We start from the raw sequence: 17,637 nt of genomic DNA, 5'->3' as shown, positions 1-17,637 counted from the left end.
TTGGTTGGGGTGAGAGAAGGAAGACAGGATAAAGACATGCTGTGGAAGAGAGACAGAGGTTAATAACAGATATGATTCAATGCAGAGAGGTCTATTAATACATAGTGAGTGAGAAAGGTGACTGGAAAGGAAAAACTCAATGCATCATGGGAATCCCCCGGCAGCCTACATCTATTGCAGCATAACTAAGGGAGGATTCAGGGTCACCTGGTCCAGCCCTAACTATATGCTTTAGCAAAAAGGAAAGTTTGAAGGCTAATCTTGAAAGTAGAGATAGTGTCTGTCTCCTGAATCCAAACTGGAAGCTGGTTCCACAGAAGAGGGGCCTGAAAACTGAAGGCTCTGCCTCCCATTCTACTTTTAAATACTCTAGGAACAACAAGTAGGCCTGCAGAGCGAAGTGCTCTAATAGGGTGATATGGTACTACAAGGTCATTAAGATAAGATGGGGCCTGATTATTTAAGACCTTGTATGTGAGGAGCAGGATTTTGAATCCTGGATTTAACAGGAAGCCAAAACAGGAGAAATATGCTCTCTCTTTCTAGTCCCTGTCAGGACTCTTGCTGCAGCATTTTGGATCAGCTGAAGGCTTTTCAGTGAGTTTTTTGGACATCCTGATAATAATGAATTACAGTCGTCCAGCCTGGAAGTAATAAATGCATGAACTAGTTTTTCAGCGTCACTCTGAGACAGGATATTTCTAATTTTAGAGATGTTGCACAAATGGAAGAAAGCAGTCTTACATATTTGTTTAATATGTGCGTTGAAGGACATGTCCTGGTCAAAAATGACTCCAAGGTTCCTCACAGTGTTACTGGAGGCCAAGGTAATGCCATCCAGAGGAAGAATCTGGTTAGATACCATATTTCTAAGCTTTTCAGGGCCAAGTACAATAACCTCAGTTTGATCTGAATTAAGAAGCAGAAAGTTAGCGGCCATCCAGGTCTTTATGTCTTTAAGACCTTCCTGCAGTTTAACTCATTGGTGTGTGTTATCTGGCTTCATGGACAGATAGAGCTGGGTGTCATCAGCATAGCAGTGTAAATGTATGCTATGTCTTCTAATGATGCTGCCTAAGGGAAGCATGTATAATGTAAATAGAATTGGTCCTAGCACTGAACCCTGTGGAACTCCATAATTAACCTCAGTGTGTGAAGAGGACTCTCCATTTACATGCACAAACTGGAGTCTATTAGATAGATATGATACAAACCACTGCAGTGCAGTACCTGTAATACCTACAGCATGTTCTAATCGCTCTAATAGGATATTATGGTCGACAGTATCGAACGCTGCACTGAGGTCTAGCAGGACAAGCACAGAGATGAGTCCACTGTCAGAGGCCATAAGAAGATCATTTGTAACCTTCACTAAAGCTGTTTCTGTGCTGTGATGAGCTCTGAAACCTGACTGAAACTCTTCAAATAAACCTCTGCAGATGATCTGTTAGCTGTTTGACAACTACTCTTTCAAGGATGTTTGATATGAAAGGAAGGTTGGAGATTGGCCTATAATTAGCTAAGACTGCTGGGTCTAGAGATGGCTTTTTGAGTAAAGGTTTAACTACAGCCAGCTTGAAGGCCTGTGGTACATAGCCGATTATTAGAGATAGGTTGATCATATTTAAGATCGAAGAATTAATTAATGGCAGGACTTCTTTGTCAAGGTTTCATTGTGATTTAATGAGTTTCTGTTTCCACCTTTTAAGGTTTGCATCAAAGTTACAATTATCAACTTCACTGTCACTAAATCTGGCTTAGAAGACCAACTTCTCAGGTAAATACATGCACACACATGAAAAAAGCTATTGCATTTCAACTATGTAACAAGTAGAGATGAACCTATTCGATATGATGTATCGGTATCGCTCCGATACTGACCTAAATTACTGGATCGGATATCGGAGAGAAATAAAAAATGGAATCCGATCCGAAGTATCACAAAATCACCTCACAAAACGCGCTACTTGGCGTAACCCAGCTCGGCGCATCGAAGTAGTATGTGTCACGTGACAGAGCGGCTGTTGTCTGCGAGACCTGTCAGCGGTCTGGTGGAGCATGTGGAGCCTCACTACATGCTTCCAAACCGCGGCATGTTATCTCGGCAAAAACTATCCCAGAGAAGTAAAGCAAGTGTGTAAGTTCATCCCTGAATGTTTGCAGAGTATTTCCACGTTAAGCTTAACAACTGATACATGGAGCCACAGCTGGTCTGGCCATCGGAGTTACATACGGAGGTGAAAAGGAAGCGATTTGTCCTGTACTTAAGCTAGAATGGAAAAAAGACACAAAGCTGGAGTTATTCTGTCCTTGCTGCAAAGCTGATTCTTCTTCTCTCATTCCCTCTCCTGTTGCTACTTCAAACATGAAACTGATCAATGATCAGCTGGTCGGCTTTTCTGTCACAAATCCTGCCTTTCTTGTTTGTTTATCGCCCACTTTGCGCTAGAGAGAGGAGACCAGCGGATAAACAACAGCAGCACGTTTAAGCTTGATCAGCTGTTGTTAGAATTTATTTAATATTACTTTCTAGTATCAGCTGATGTTTGCTGGAGCCACAGCTGTAAAGCTGCTGGTCATGATGTCGGTTTGGATATGTGGTGAGAGGGAAACTTGTAGATGAAACCAGGAGATGTCCTTACTGAATCATCAGAGCTGAACAGGTGATGGAGAAACAGGTTTACCTTTTAGGTGACATGAATGAGTTGAAGGGAAGTTATGAACTTATGCATTTGTTTTACAGGTGCATTAAATTAAAGTTGATTACGTCGATTAAGCATCGAGGGTGGGGGGTGGTTCTGGCAGATTTTTGTTAGGAGTTGGCAGCCCTGTTAGTTAGGTTGTTTAATATTTCTGCTAAGTACTCTTTAAAATACCAGAGTAGGGAGGATGTTGCAGGTTTAAGTTTATTAGATTGATCAGTGTTGCTGAACTATAAAATATTTTGGGTGCAGTGTGTTTTTTGCATACAGGTATAACAGAATAGCTTTAGTGTTGTTGTTTTTTAAAACTTGAGTATGAACTTATACAAAATGCAGCAAGATATTAAAAAACTGTTTTATTGATTAAAAAACACTATCGGATTCATATCGGTATCGGCAGATATCCAAATTTATGATATCGGAATCTGTATCGGACATAAAAAATTGGTATCGTGCCATCTCTAGTAACAAGCATTTACAAAGCCATCTACATTTTTAAAAAATGGATAGAAATACGGCACATAATTTTATGTATCCTAATTGTATGTATCCTTTTCCCCCTTTCTGATAATGACCTCTGGAATCTCTTGATTCAATCTTTTTTCAATCTGTTTTAAGTGATGTGGTGCGTCCTGAGAGTCCGCATCTTGAGGAACAGAGGAACGAGCTGATTGTGCGCATCAACGCTGACCACAGCCAGCTGAAAGATATTGAAGACCGCATTCTTAAGCTTCTCTTTACCTCGAAGGGGAATATACTTGACAACGAGGAGCTAGTTCAGACTCTCCAGGAGTCAAAGGTAGGGATTAGGCTATATGGATATGGAGTTGTGGTTGTTGAATTTAATATTACCTGCAATGATCCTTTCCTGTTTTTCTGATGTTCATCCTGTTTATTTCCATGATTTTTTTGCATCCTCTTGTCTCCAGGTGACTTCAGAGGCCATAAAGCACCGTCTGGAAGAGGCAGAAGCAACTGAGCTGATGATAAACTCTGCGAGGGAGCGCTACAGGCCTGTGGCCACTCGAGGATCTGTTTTGTACTTTGTCATTGCCGGTCTGTCGGAGATCGATCGTATGTACCAGTTCTCACTCAAGTACTTTAAACAGGTGAGGGAAAAAAGAGCTGGGCTTTACTCTCAAATTTACAAAGCTACTTGTACAGGAATGTTTAATGAAAATGTGTAAGTACCCATTTAAAGTAATTATTTTCTTTTTTCTCTCTTTTTTGTTTATTTCTTCCTTCATCTTCAGCTCTTTAATTCCACCATCGAGACATCAGAGCAGAGTACTGTGCTAGAAGAGCGCCTTCAGACCCTCCTGAATCAAATCTTGCTAAACTCCTACATTAATGTGTCACGTGGACTCTTCAAGCAACACAAGCTTATCTACAGCTTTATGTTGTGCGTAGAAATCATGAGGCAGCGTGGCGAGATCTCTGATGGGGAATGGTGGCGCTTCCTAAAAGGAGCTTCTTCACTGAAAAAGGTGAGGTGGGAAATCCAGCCATAGAAGTTCAGCTCGATAAAAGCAATAATGAATAAAATAATTAACTAATAAAAAAGATTTCCTATGTTTTTTTATAACCTCCTAGGACCTGCGTCCACATATGTGGACATCACATTTTTGGTTATTTAGACCAAAATACTCAATTTTGCTCTACAGGGGCCTGATATGCACTTACGAGGACATTATGCTGCCACTGTTCTATCAAAATTTTATATGAATATCCTCATACGTGGCTCTCATTTTTCATTTTTCTTAGAAACAAAAATTAGGTGAAAAAAAACCAACCTGGCAATTCTTTGTTTTTACATTCATCAGGTCCCAATCAGCCCAAATATCGAAGAGAAATTAAAAATGCATGCCATGGAAGAGTGCAGGTATTAGGAGGTTAAAAAGTATATAGTGATGGTGTTAACCCACCATTTGTTTTTTATGCCACTAGACTGGATGCACTGATTGTTAGCAGTCACAGTCCTCATGCTAGTTCTGTTCTTCTTTCTCCTACACCTCTGTTTTAGGTCTCCCGTTTATTGCCTCTTAGCATTTCCTGCTCAAAGGTTTGGAGTAACAGGGAAATGTATGTTTCTGACAAAAAGCAACCTTTTTAAAAATCAAAATTAAAGCTGCAAGCAGCGTTATGAGGGCCCTCACACCCTGGCGCGTCGAGCCACGCCCAACACCTAAAACCAGCAAGTCCGAACTGATGTCACATTGATCGAATTCCTGCGTAGAACCAGTAGCTGAAATTTCATCTCATTCAATCATGATTACACTCGTTCCACTAGGTGATGCTCTAACCATTACTGACAAATGGCATAACAAACATTTCCGAGCTCGACTCTTATCATGCCTGCAATGTTTTCGGAGAGATTGGGCATTGTGTTTTTGAGTGACAGCAGATTACTTCTTTTTGGCGAGTGATTGAAACTCCACGTGCCGCCATGACCACCCCGTTTCCCTCAATGTGAAAAGCTTCGCAATTTAACATCACAAAGGTCTTTAGATTCTACGCACCGGAGATCGTGTCTATCTGATGAATACACTACGAGGAGTTCGTCAAAGTACAAGGCCTGAAACGAGGGGGAAAATGTCGCCAAAATTACACATTAATTTTAAAATGGCTGACTTCCTGTTGGATTTGGGATATTGCTCCAAGAGACTTTTGTACATCTTGATATTTCTTATAAGCTTACCAGGTTTCAGACTCATACATAAAACACAGACCAGGGGCTGATGTTTTGAAATTTTGTAGGGGGCGCTGCGGAGCCATTTTGCGCTATTCAAGGAAAATGATCACATAACAAGAAAGCCTTCATCCCATTGAAGCTGTGTGCCAAATTTCAAGACTTTTGAAACTTTCCAAGCCCCTCAAACATCACTTCATTTTTCATGGTGAAGAGCGCTGCCACCAGGGTGCGCCGTTCAGTTTAACCCTTTAAAACCTACCATAGAACCAAGTTCGCCAGAGCTTATATCATATTTTTACATGCTGTGGAGCCATTTTTGGGAGCATTTCAAGTTGCTATACATCAATACAACCATTATAGCCCAAACTTTAATAATATGTCTGCATTAGGTGCATAGTAATTACATAAATTGCAAAAAAGTGCAATAAACTACAAAAAAATTGAAAATCGTTTTTGTTTTTTTAACATATATTTCTAGTTAGAGAAATTTAAGAGGCTTATCCCTCAAAACTGTAAATACAAAAAAGTTACACAAACTAGTTTCCCACCACAGGAAATTTATTTTGAGTGTCTTCATAGTTTTATTTTTGAAATACACCAATTTTTATATACTGCAGGAAAAACGAAAATAAATATTATAGTGCAAATTTGCAAAAAAGCAGCATATGCATCAAAATAAACTATTTCCAGCAGTGCAATATGAGTCTTAAGCATCCCAGAAACGACACAGAAAGTCATAAAGTCAAACATAACTTTTTAAAACACATAACAAGTAAAACACAAGCTCATAAGGCCCCGATCGTAAAAAACTAAATTTCCGCAAAATGACGTCACTTCCGGTTTCGGGCAGGTCATGCGGTCATGTGATAGTTCGCGCTGATGGACGTAGGAAGTGTTACAAACAGCTGATGGATTGGCGAACCGTGTTTCTGGAATATCATGTTTTTGTTGCTGCAAGTGATTTTTATGCAGTTTTTGCAAAGCTATATGTGGAAGGAAACCGTGACCGAGGACAAGCTGATGGCATAAGATGTAAGTACAACTCCTCCAGTTTCATATGCAAAAAAAATTATTGCGCTAGCTTACTTGGTTGCAGAGCTACCGGGATTTAAAAATAGTTACGCAAAACAGAGCGTGCCCGCTCCGATCGGCTGTAAAGGGTTAAAGACACAATTTTCTCACTGAAGCATCACGAGGGACTGATGGTGATATTCACCGCTTTTGAGGTGTCCACGATGAACCTGTGAAAATCAGTACAACAAAATGAAAGACATGAAATTTCCTGTTGCCACTAGGTGGCGCTCTGTGTATTCCTGACAATGGGCACATCAATCTGTTCAGGGCGGGTCTGACATCATGCCTGTTAAGTCTGGTAATGATCAGACTGGATTTCATTGAGTTAAACTAATTTGTTTCTTCATGGCGAGACATCAAAGTTCGCCATGCCGCTGGGGTCACACCCTTTCACAAAAAGTCACAGTTTTCACTGTAACCCAAGACCAACTCCTTAAGGCTTTCCTGGAGAAATTTGAGGCTGCAGATGTCACCCATCACTATACTGTACCCCAAAGTGTAAAACATGACATTTCCTGTTCCCACTAGGTGGCGCTCTCCCTGATGTCAAATATGGCAGCTGAAAAATGTTCAGGGGTGGAGCCTTATCATATGTGTGCTCTTTGGTCCAGATTGGACAGTGGCTGTGTCCCAATTCAGGGTATGCACGCTTGAAGTACGCATTTCAAGTGCGATCACGTCACCGCCACGCGACGACGGCTGTCCCAATTCGAAGTGCACTCCAAATGCGCCGTCGATTTCCCCAAATATCAAGCGTGGTCCGGTGCACGCTTCGTGGTGCCATATATCCCACAATGCATAGCGCGATGCAGCCAGGCCAATGCATAATGATGTCAGCAGCTGCGGAGGAGGTTGAAACGGCGGCGGAGGACAGCAACACCCGCAAATGTAAGATATGTGTGAAGGAGCGAAACAAACACCAAGATGTAAAAGCTAATGGGAGGTTAATAGAAAATGTCAAGGTGAATCATGTGACACCTGCCCGACCCATGTAACCGTAAATGCACAGACCCGCAAAGCTGTGAATCCTGTACCAGACCGAGGGCAGTATGAATAGACGTATCACCACTACAAGTGCAATCAACTGTACTAATATGACCCTGCCTGTGCCGCAAACAGGAATGTCAACATATACCAGGCAGGAATGTAGCTGTGTCCGCAGCACATTAAATATAAAATGCATAAAATATAACATATACATACATTTGTTACAGTTATCACACCTGCCATGTCAAATACGTCAAAGGGGATATTTCAAAGCACCCTGAGGCGACTTTTGTTGTGAGTCTGCCCCATCCAAACAAAACTGAATTGAATTGAATTAAAACAAAACATATGACAGAGAACCCCCAACCCCAACCTAGGGCCTGATAATGTAAATGTTCTGCCCCACTCAGTGCTGTAGTATTGCCTGACATTGCTGTGTGTATGTTCCACACAGCTGTAAATGCTGAACTGACAGCAAATGGAGAAATGCTAAAACAGAAGTGCAGGATGGTGGGGAATGTAATCCAATGTCACGCTGCATTACAGGGACCAAGGAGCAGACGGCAGACCTCATTCGACTCCGCCGTGACAATGAGCACCTGTTCACGGGTGCGAAACACTCAGCCGCAGTGGGTTGGAGGTACAGCAACAGTATGAGGTCTACAAGTATTGAGGCACAAGGGACAGTGAACTGTCTGCCCTGTGGTCCCAAGCCAGTACATACTGCTGTGGATGCCATAAACGAAATGACCTGATATACATGTGCAAACGTAAATGGGAGAACCTGAAGAGGAAATACAAAGTATGTACAGTGGTAGTGACAGATGTAACTCCACACAGAACACTGAAAAGTCACCTATGTAAACCTGCACTGTTGCTGTTGTTGCCAACTGCCACCTGTGATGTATCCTCCCTTCAGGAGTGCAAGTATCCAGCGACGGGCGAGGGTGCAAGTGGGAAGCCCACTGCTGCAACATGGCCATGGATGAGGTGCTAGGACAGAGGCCCTCCACCAGGCTACCCGTCCTAATCTCCTCCATCCAGGAGGATGCACCAGGACCCAGTGCAGCAGTGGGCAACCCACTCCCACACCAGGAGGGACAGGAGGATGAGGACCCGCCTGAGGCACGGGTGGTGAAAAGGAGGAGGGACTGGGAGGATGAGCTCATTGCCCTAATAAAGGAGGACATGGCCCAGCAACGGCAAATGGAGGAACGTAGAGCCGAGAGGATGGACAGGCTGATAGGCGTCCTCGAAAAGCTAGTGGAGCAGAAAAAGGACTGAGTCGTGTCCACAGACAGCCACTGTACATAGTTGAACTTTATTTATGCTGGCACCCCAACCTTTGTTTTGTACAAACATGATTATTTCAGTGATTATATTTCTGTAGATACGACGCCATGTACATAGTTGAACTTAATTTATGTTGTTGTTCCAACCTTTGTTCTGCACACACAAAATGATTTCAGTTATCAGAATCAGAATACTTTATTCATCCCGAGGGAAATTAGGGTTACAGCAGGTTACAGCAGGCAGCGCATGCGCACTTACAAAGGAACCTTCTGACCAACTTTACACAAACATCACATTGGGCAGACATGTCAGAAAGGTAGGCTGATAGGAAAAAACAACGAAAATACATAACATGAGGTAAGAGGAGGAGAAAAAAAACTCCACTCAGACTGAGCTCCTAGTGGGAGAACAGTTTGATAACAGAAAAAACACCTCAGCACAAAAGCACATGACTATCAATACACCATAGAAACACAAGATGTATGTAAATAAAGACAGTGGGAACATCCCAACTGTGAGTGCATGTCTGTCACAAACTACATGACACAATTACGGGGGCCTGACCTATTGCACGTGCCACGTTGTGGAAATGAAAGCAGTGCAACGTATAACACAACATGATTGTGGGAAATGCACTACCCACTGCGGTCCAGGATAAACCTGAGTGTCCCAGCATGCACACACATCATCAACCAGGCCTGACGTGCCTGAGCAGGGAGTCTTGGGCAGTGCTGCTTGGTCCGCTGGACCAGGACCACAGAGATGAGGGAGGTGCCACAGGTAAGACCCCCGGTTCATAGCCAGGTACTGAGTGCAGCATCCCACATAGGCATCCCCAGATGTTGCTCAGGCATGCTCATTCCCACTGTCCACCGCAACATCCTCCACTTGGGTCTGCAGGGCTGGTGGAACCGACAGCTGCCATGTCACTAGATTGTAATCATGGCGTTGGGAAAACGACATGGTGAAAACGAGCATGTTAAGACAGATCTGTCACGTGAAATCCCAGCACTGTGCAGATGCACCACTAAGGGATACTTGCCTGCTGACAATAATCGTGGTCCGGGGGTACCTCTTCCAGGGCAGACACCTCAGCAGATAGCTGGTCCCGCCAGTGTGCACCACTGACTGCCTCCACACCAGTCTCCCCCTCATCTTGGGCATCATCCTCGGGTTCCTCATCTGGGGCCACAATGCCACCAGCACCGATGCAGATGTTGCACGGCACAGATGCACGGCACATGCTGTTATGACCTGCAGCAGATGTTTAATCTTGTAAGTACAGTGTACATGCCAGGGTATGCACTACAGTTGCCATTATGATTGGACATACAACAATGATGCTCGTATTAGCGTGACATACATGTGGCACGAAGGTGTGGTGCACCTCCAGCGCTTGCAGGAAGATGACAAGGTACCTTGTCTTCATCATTCCAAAGGCACGCTCTATGACAGAGCGTGCCCTGGAGTGATGTGCGTTAAAGCGCTGGGCTCCCACACTGTGGACTGGCCTCTTGTAGGGGGTGATGAGGGGGAGTGGATGTTGGAGACATGGGTACCCTCCATCTGCAAGGATAAAATGCCCTGGGGGAGGGTAACGGGCCTGTCGGTACAGTGGGCTGTGGCGGAGGACCCTGGAGGCATGCACTGACCCCGGCTAGCCCACATGTGTATCGACAAAGCGGCCCTGATGGTCACATACCGCCTGCAGGATTATGGACGGGTACAACTTCCTGTTCCTGTAGCACTGACCCTCAGGGCCGCTGGGGGGCTTGATGCGGACATGGCAGCAGCACCAGCAGCCTTCACAAAGGCCCTGTGGCCTGCCAGCTGTGCAAACCCATTGGACATGGCATCTAGGTCTTCTGGGGTCCGTGGGAGGTGGATGACCTGGTGGCGTGTGGCCACCACCACCTCTGTGACCCTGTGCACGATGCGGTGGACAGTGGAACGAGGTATTGTAAACACCCTGGACACGACCCTGTAGGCTGCTCCACTCGCCAGCCAGAAGAGGAACAAAATTTTTCACCAGACCTGGCATGTGTGCAAAATTTCATGAGTTTTTGAGCATGTTAAAGCCCTCAAAAAGGCAATTCATTTCAATGAAAAATAATAATAATAATAATTGTAGATAACCTGCTGTTAGTTTGGTATTTTGTCCTAATCCGCTTGCCGTACCTCCGTGTAGGTGTGTGTATGTTTTGAGTGGTATAGGCGCCATTCCGTTATTGAATCCAAGCATGTAAGTTCTCTGCTGCTGTGCTGGTTAATAAAACCACGTTAACTGAGATTACTGCTTCATCATTATCATACTGGTGAACATACAACATGGTGTCAGAAGCGACAAAACACGTACTTCGTAGTTGACGGTATTTTTTCCCCGTCTCAAGTCTATTTTGTGGGTGCATTTTTTGTATCTGGACTGCAGACAACATGGCGCAAGGATTCAGGAGGCCCGACCCGCTTGTTTTCGATGGTAATGTTGCTGAAAATTGGCGCATTTTTGAGCAAGAGTATGACATTTTTATAGCGGCGGCACACTCTGACAAGCCAGCGCGCACACAAGCCTACATATTGCTCAACTTAGCAGGTCCCGAAGCTATAGAACGGGAGTGGTCTTTTGTTTATGCGCCAGAAGTGAGAGAGCCCGGCGATGGAGGACGAGTCCTCATTCCTGCAGAATCGAAGGAGGATCCTGAGTGCCTCAAAAAGAAATTCAGAGAAATGTCCAGCCCACAAACCAACGTCATGATGGAAAGACACAAGTTCAACACGCGGAATCAGAGGACGAGACTGTTGAATCCTATGTAAGTGATTTACGGATTAAAGCAAAAAGCTGCAGATTTGGTGATCTGAGTGAAGAACTAATAAGAGACTAGTTTGTGGCATCAACAATGACAATTTAAGGAAAGTGCTACTACGTGATAGTGATTTAACGCTAGCAAAAGCCATATCTGTCTGCCAGATTCATGAAATGACTGAAGAGCATAATAAAACACTTGCTTTTCCTCAACAATCTGCATCAAATGTTGATGTGCTCCAGCCCACATTTACAAGAAAGCACAGAGGAGATAAAATGAAAATACAAGGAGACAGGTCTGAAACACAGCATGTCACTAACTGTACTAACTGTGGGGGCGCTCATGCTGCAAAAAAGAGCAAATGTCCAGCTTTTGGGCAGCAGTGTCATGCATGCAAAAAGTGGAATCACTTTAAGAAACGGTGCAGAGCTGTTCAGCCTACCCAAAACGTAGCAAGACACAGAAAGTCAGTTCATCATGTGGAACCAGACCAAGCTGATGACAGCGGAGATGACACATTCTACGTTGATGGAGTAAATCTGCAATATGCAATCCATGCGACTGATGTGCATGTGGAACACAAAGAGGAGGTTTTTGTCACCGTGCAGATTAATGGGATTCCTGTTGAGATGAAGGTGGACACAGGTGCTAAATGTAATGTGCTTCCCAAGAAAACGGTTAACATTATAAGAGCAGATAAACAAATGAAAGCACACCCTAAGTCCGTTAACCTAGTAGCATTTGGAGGCAGCAAGTTTCAAACCTCAGGTGTAATTAAGCTGCAGTGTTTTCTGCATGGACAGCCACATGTGCTATCATTCTTTGTTATTAATGAAGATGTTCAGCCAATACTTGGACTATGTGCATGCAGAGAAATGGGAGTTGTATCATTCAGCAATTACGTCCACCAATTGAGCATGTCTGCAGATGACCTGTAACAACAGCTTATCACAGAATACAGCAACTTATTTTCTGATGAGCTTGGAAGGTTGCCAGTCACCTATCGCATGACACTGAACCCAGATGTGAAACCAGTTGTTCGCCCAGCACATCGCATCCCTTTGGCCATGAAAGACAGGGTCAAGGCAGAGCTGGTCAGGATGGAGAAATTAGGCGTCATTACTCCCGTCTCAGAGCCGACGGACTGGGTGTCTTCCATGGTAGCCACCAACAAGAAAGGCAAAGATGAAATCAGGATATGCATAAATCCTCGAGATTTAAACACTGCTCTGAAAAGACCACACCATCCCATGCGCACAGTAGAAGAAGTGGCTGCAATAATGTCAAATGCTACTGTGTTCTCTGTTTTGGATGCTAAGAACTCTTTTTGGCAGGTGTCATTGGATCAAAAATCATCCATGCTAACCACCTTCAGCACTTGCTTTGGTCGTTACAGGTTCCTCAGAATGCCTTTTGGTCTTAACGCTGCTAGCGAGGTGTTTCAGCGAGCCATGGAGCAGATATTCGCTGGATATCCATGTGCCATCATTGTTGATGATATACTCATCGGCGGAAGAACCATGAAAGAACATGACAACAACCTGAGAAAAGCCCTTGATCGTGCCAGAGAAGTAAACCTGCGACTAAACCCATTAAAGTGCAAATTCCGGCTGAATCAGGTCAGTTATGTCGGACACATTTTCACAAGCGAGGGGCTTAAAGCAGACCCTTCCAAAACAGCCGCAATCAAAGAGATGCCAGTTCCAACAGATGTCCAAGCCCTGCAGAGGTTCCTGGGGATGGTCAATTATCTTGGAAAATTCATTCCAAACTTCAGCCATCTGTCAGCTCCTCTGCGACAGCTCACACACAAGGACAGCGAGTGGATGTGGGACACACAGCATCAGACTGCGTTCGAAGCACTTAAAGAGCACATGTCTAATCCACCTGTTCTGTCATATTATGATGTCAGCAAACCTGTGACACTAACGTGCGATTCATCACAGTATGGTCTTGGTGCAGCTTGCTTACAGGAAGGGCGACCTGTGGCATATGCTTCACGTGCTCTGACAGACACTGAAACCAGATATGCTCAGATAGAAAAGGAGCTGCTGGCTGTTGTTTTCACAAAGTTTCATGACTACATTTATGGCAAGCCTGTGGTCGTAGAAACAGACCATCAGCCACTGGTCACCATACTAAAGAAACCTATTCACGCTGCACCAGCCAGATTACAGAGGATGTTGTTAAGGCTCCAAAAATACAACATCACCCTCACATATAAATGTGGAAAACACATGTATCTGGCTGACACACTGTCTCGTGCTCCCGACAGCTCCACTTTCCAGCAGCCTGAAGAAGAGGACAACTTTGATGTCATGACGGTGAGCTGCATCTCTTCTTCACGCCTGGAGGAACTTAAAGGACACAGCTGAGGATGAGACACTGCAAGCGCTCAGCTCGTTCATCAAACATGGTTGGCCACAACAACTCCACAACCTTCCCACGGCGGTTCATCCATATTTTCCTTTCAGGGATGAGCTGATTGTGGATGATGGCATCATTCTTAAAGGTTCCAAAGCCGTGATCCCAAAATCCCTGCAAGGAGACTACATCACCATCATGCACAGAGGACATCCCGGCGTAGAAGCTACCAAGCGGAGAGCACGGGGGATCGTCTTCTGGCCGTTCATGTCAAGAGATATTGAACAAACAGTTACTTCCTGCTCGGTGTGTAACAGCACTAAACCTCATCAACAAAAAGAGCCCCTTCATCTGCATGAAGTTCCAGAGCTTCCTTGGTCAACTGTGGCTACAGATATCTTTGAGTGGCACTGTCAGCACTATTTAGTAGTAGTCGACTCATACTCAGGCTGGTTTGAGATTGACCTGCTAAAGGATTTGACATCAGCGACAGTCATCAAGAAGCTGAAAAGACACTTCTCAGTTCATGGTGCTCCACACACTCTGATCTCAGACAATGGCAGGCAGTTTACAAGCCAGCGTTTCAAAGACTTCGCTTCACAGTGGGACTTTCAACATGTCACCAGCAGTCCAGAGTATCCTCAATCCAATGGGCTTGCTGAGAGAGCAGTGCGCAGTGCTAAACAGCTGATGGAGAAATCACACAGAGATGGCACTGATGTATTTCTCAACCTGCTGAACCTCAGGAATGTTCCACGTGATGTGAACCTGGGTTCCTCTGCAGAACGACTTCTATCCAGACAGACTCGAACTACGCTCCCAATCACAACCAAACTGCTCGAACCACAACACCGTGAATCTGAGAGAGTGAAAGCCCAACTACTCAACAAGAGACTGACTCAGAAGGTCTGTTATGACAGATCCAGCCGACCACTTCCACCTCTCAACGAAGGACAAGTAGTGAGGTTACAGACCCCACAGGGTTATGACCGCACAGGTGTGGAGAAGGAACTTTGTAAAGAACCTAGATCCTACCTGGTACAGTCGGATGGAAACACTTACAGGAGAAATCGCAGACACATATTGCCTGTGTCTGAGCCTGTCACTGTTCAGAAAGACACTGATCATCATCATTATGATGGACTGCAGGTTGTGGGTGAAAACAATGATGTAGAACAGTTTAAAGAGAGCACTCATGTTGAGAGCTCTTCTGATGTTTTGCATTCTCCAAGACCTTCCAAGAGTGATGGTGTTTACAGGACACGCTTTGGTCGTGTGTGCAAACCAAATCCAAGATATAGGGATTAATTGGGTACTAGTTAAAACACAGAACATTTTCAGGTTTGATGTTTGAGCCAACAGTAACTGATGTCAATGCTTCAAGTTAAATTCTGTTTGAGGTGATTTTCAGTAGTAATCATATTTAACTTTATACAGCAAAATGATATTTTTGTCATGTTTATTTCTTCCATCTGGTTGCAAATTTAAATGTTCCTAAGGGTCAGCGTATGTCACCTTTTATGCTGTGATTATTATTATTCAGTATGCATTAAACTTTATATCCGGTTGGGGATGTGCTAAAGAAGGGGGATGTAGATAACCTGCTGTTAGTTTGGTATTTTGTCCTAATCCGCTTGCCGTACCTCCGTGTAGGTGTGTGTATGTTTTGAGTGGTATAGGCGCCATTCCGTTATTGAATCCAAGCATGTATGTTCTCTGCTGCTGTGCTGGTTAATAAAACCACGTTAACTGAGATTACTGCTTCATCATTATCATACTGGTGAACATACAACAACAATAATAATAATAATAATAAACAGAGCAGATACAATAGGGCCTTCGCACTCTCAGTGCTCGGGCCCTAATAATAGTAGTTTGATTGGATACGCTAAAAAAATGGTTGGAGAGGTCCCTCCAACATGGCTCGCAAAAATGTCTTTGTTTTGTTCACCAGGCTGTGACATCTGAGTCATAGACATATATAGCTAGCTGGGTTTTTTATTTTTATTTTTAATAGTCAGTAGCTTCTGTCTTCTGTAAGCCAAGTAGTGGAAGGTTTTTAGGATCATCTCTGCTTTTTGTGGATGATGCCGTCAATTTGACTGCACCAAGCAATAATCTGCAACTTGCACTGGGACAGTTCAGCCATGTGGTTCTCTGCCAGAAAAGGGTGGATTGTCCTCTTCAGTTTGAGAATGAGTTGCTTCCTCAAATGAACAAGTTCAAGTTTAAGACTGCAGATACAAGCAGTGGAAATGAGCTGTCTTATAAAGGGTGTCTAAGCTCAGTCTCAGACATAGGATGAGGAGTTTGGGAGGGGCTCAGAGTAGAGCCACTACTCATCCACATCCAGGAGGCCTTCTGGACACCTCTTACATGAAGGGCATGTCCAAAGGTCATGCTGGGTCATATCCAGAAGACATGTTCCCAAACCAGTATTTCACTTCGATATCTGCTTGGAAGTGTTGGGGTAGTGGCTGGGAAGAGGGAGGTCTGGGCACCTGTCTAAACTGTTGTCCCTGTGATCCTGGACTAGACAGGTTGTTGCAAATGAATGAATAAAGTTTATAAAGGCATCAAAATGGTGATTTTTCTGTGTTTTTCAGGGTCGAGGCTATCTCACTGGGGCAAGGCCAGGGACCTATAGCGGAGAAGATGATCCATTCAGCGCTGACAAGTGGAAACTGGGTCTTCTTGCAAAACTGCCATCTGGCTGTGTCTTGGATGTTAGCCATGGAGGAGCTCATTAAGACCTTCGCTGAGCCTGGTACTATTTTTAAATTGAGCTCATAAATTTGTGTTTATTTCAGCCTTCTGTGCTAACATTTGATGATGCTTATGAGGGCGTATGGAAAAAATAGTTTTAAATTAGAATAATTACCACATTTGCTTCAAACTGGGAAATCCCAGTGGTAGTAATGTTAGTGTTTGTGGATGGGGATACCCAAGAAAGAAATGCTGGGCTATGGTTTAGTTTCAGTTTAGTTACACTTTGCTAGTATTCAGTTAGAACCCATTTGACCGTCAAGAAAACGTACTTTAGTTCTTCATTGTGCAGACTCAACAATGCTTAAAGCATTCCTCAGAGGTTTTGGTCCACATTAACACGATAGTGTCACACAGTTGTTGCAGATTTGTTGATCGCATTATAGCCACTAGATAATGGGTACGCTGTGGTCATAAAGGGATGAACATTGTTAGCAGCAATGCTCAGGGACACTATCACATCTAAATAAGTTCCTTCATATTTCAAACGTTATTAGACATAATTTGTCATTTACAGGTGCATTTCTAATCTCTGAGAAACAGAAACGAGTAAATTGTGGTATTGTATGCTTTGTTTTTTCAAAGTGTTTGTATTATTGATAAAAAATACTGCAGACTCCTTTAAGGACTTTTTTATGAATATGCAAATAATTTTCTTATCTGTTTCTCTGCAGACACATCCGTCCATGAGAACTTCCGTCTATTTCTCAGTTCCATGCTGACCAAAGTATTTCCTGTTACAGTGCTCCAGAACTGCGTTAAGGTAGTCACACAGAGACCCAAACACTGTAATACTATATAAAAAAGCTATAGATGATCAAAAATACTGTTTTTAAAAAAGAACTTGTCTATACTGGTGGATTGAACAAGAGTGAAACATAAAAATGACTTTGGTAATTACGAGTACTGTTTATGTAGGGTAGCTGTGGCATAAACCTTACATTAGTTAAGCACTGCC

General features: G+C 43.7%; 1 protein-coding gene and 1 pseudogene across 1 annotated transcript; both read left to right on the top strand.

Annotated features, from left to right (window-relative positions):
- The window catches only part of LOC147304530 (dynein axonemal heavy chain 6-like), a 42,560-nt pseudogene that overhangs the window by 22,627 nt on the left and 2,296 nt on the right, over positions 1-17,637 (top strand).
- On the top strand, positions 7,291-9,240 carry LOC147304531 (uncharacterized). The gene is made up of 3 exons (XM_086280556.1): positions 7,291-7,356; positions 8,002-8,257; positions 8,375-9,240. Exons 2-3 carry the CDS (start codon positions 8,230-8,232, stop codon positions 8,737-8,739), a joined length of 393 nt encoding a protein of 130 aa, XP_086136682.1. The 5' UTR covers positions 7,291-7,356; positions 8,002-8,229; the 3' UTR covers positions 8,740-9,240.

Source organism: Aulonocara sp. 'chitande type north' Nkhata Bay, linkage group LG22, assembly GCF_057382095.1.
Source record: "Aulonocara sp. 'chitande type north' Nkhata Bay isolate Kocher_YH1m ecotype deep benthic linkage group LG22, A_spYH_male_GT1.1, whole genome shotgun sequence".
In the NCBI taxonomy this organism is placed as follows: Eukaryota; Metazoa; Chordata; class Actinopteri; order Cichliformes; family Cichlidae; genus Aulonocara; species Aulonocara sp. 'chitande type north' Nkhata Bay.
The sequence above is the reverse complement of the archived record's forward strand: the minus strand, read 5'-3'. Positions and strand labels throughout refer to the sequence as shown.

Bases quoted from the DNA above. Each gene is read 5' to 3' on its own strand.
- LOC147304531 (XM_086280556.1), top strand. From the start codon at position 8,230: ATGGGAGAACCTGAAGAGGAAATACAAA. The intron at 8,258-8,374 runs GTATGTACAGTG...TCCTCCCTTCAG, and splicing joins ACCTGAAGAGGAAATACAAA to GAGTGCAAGTATCCAGCGAC.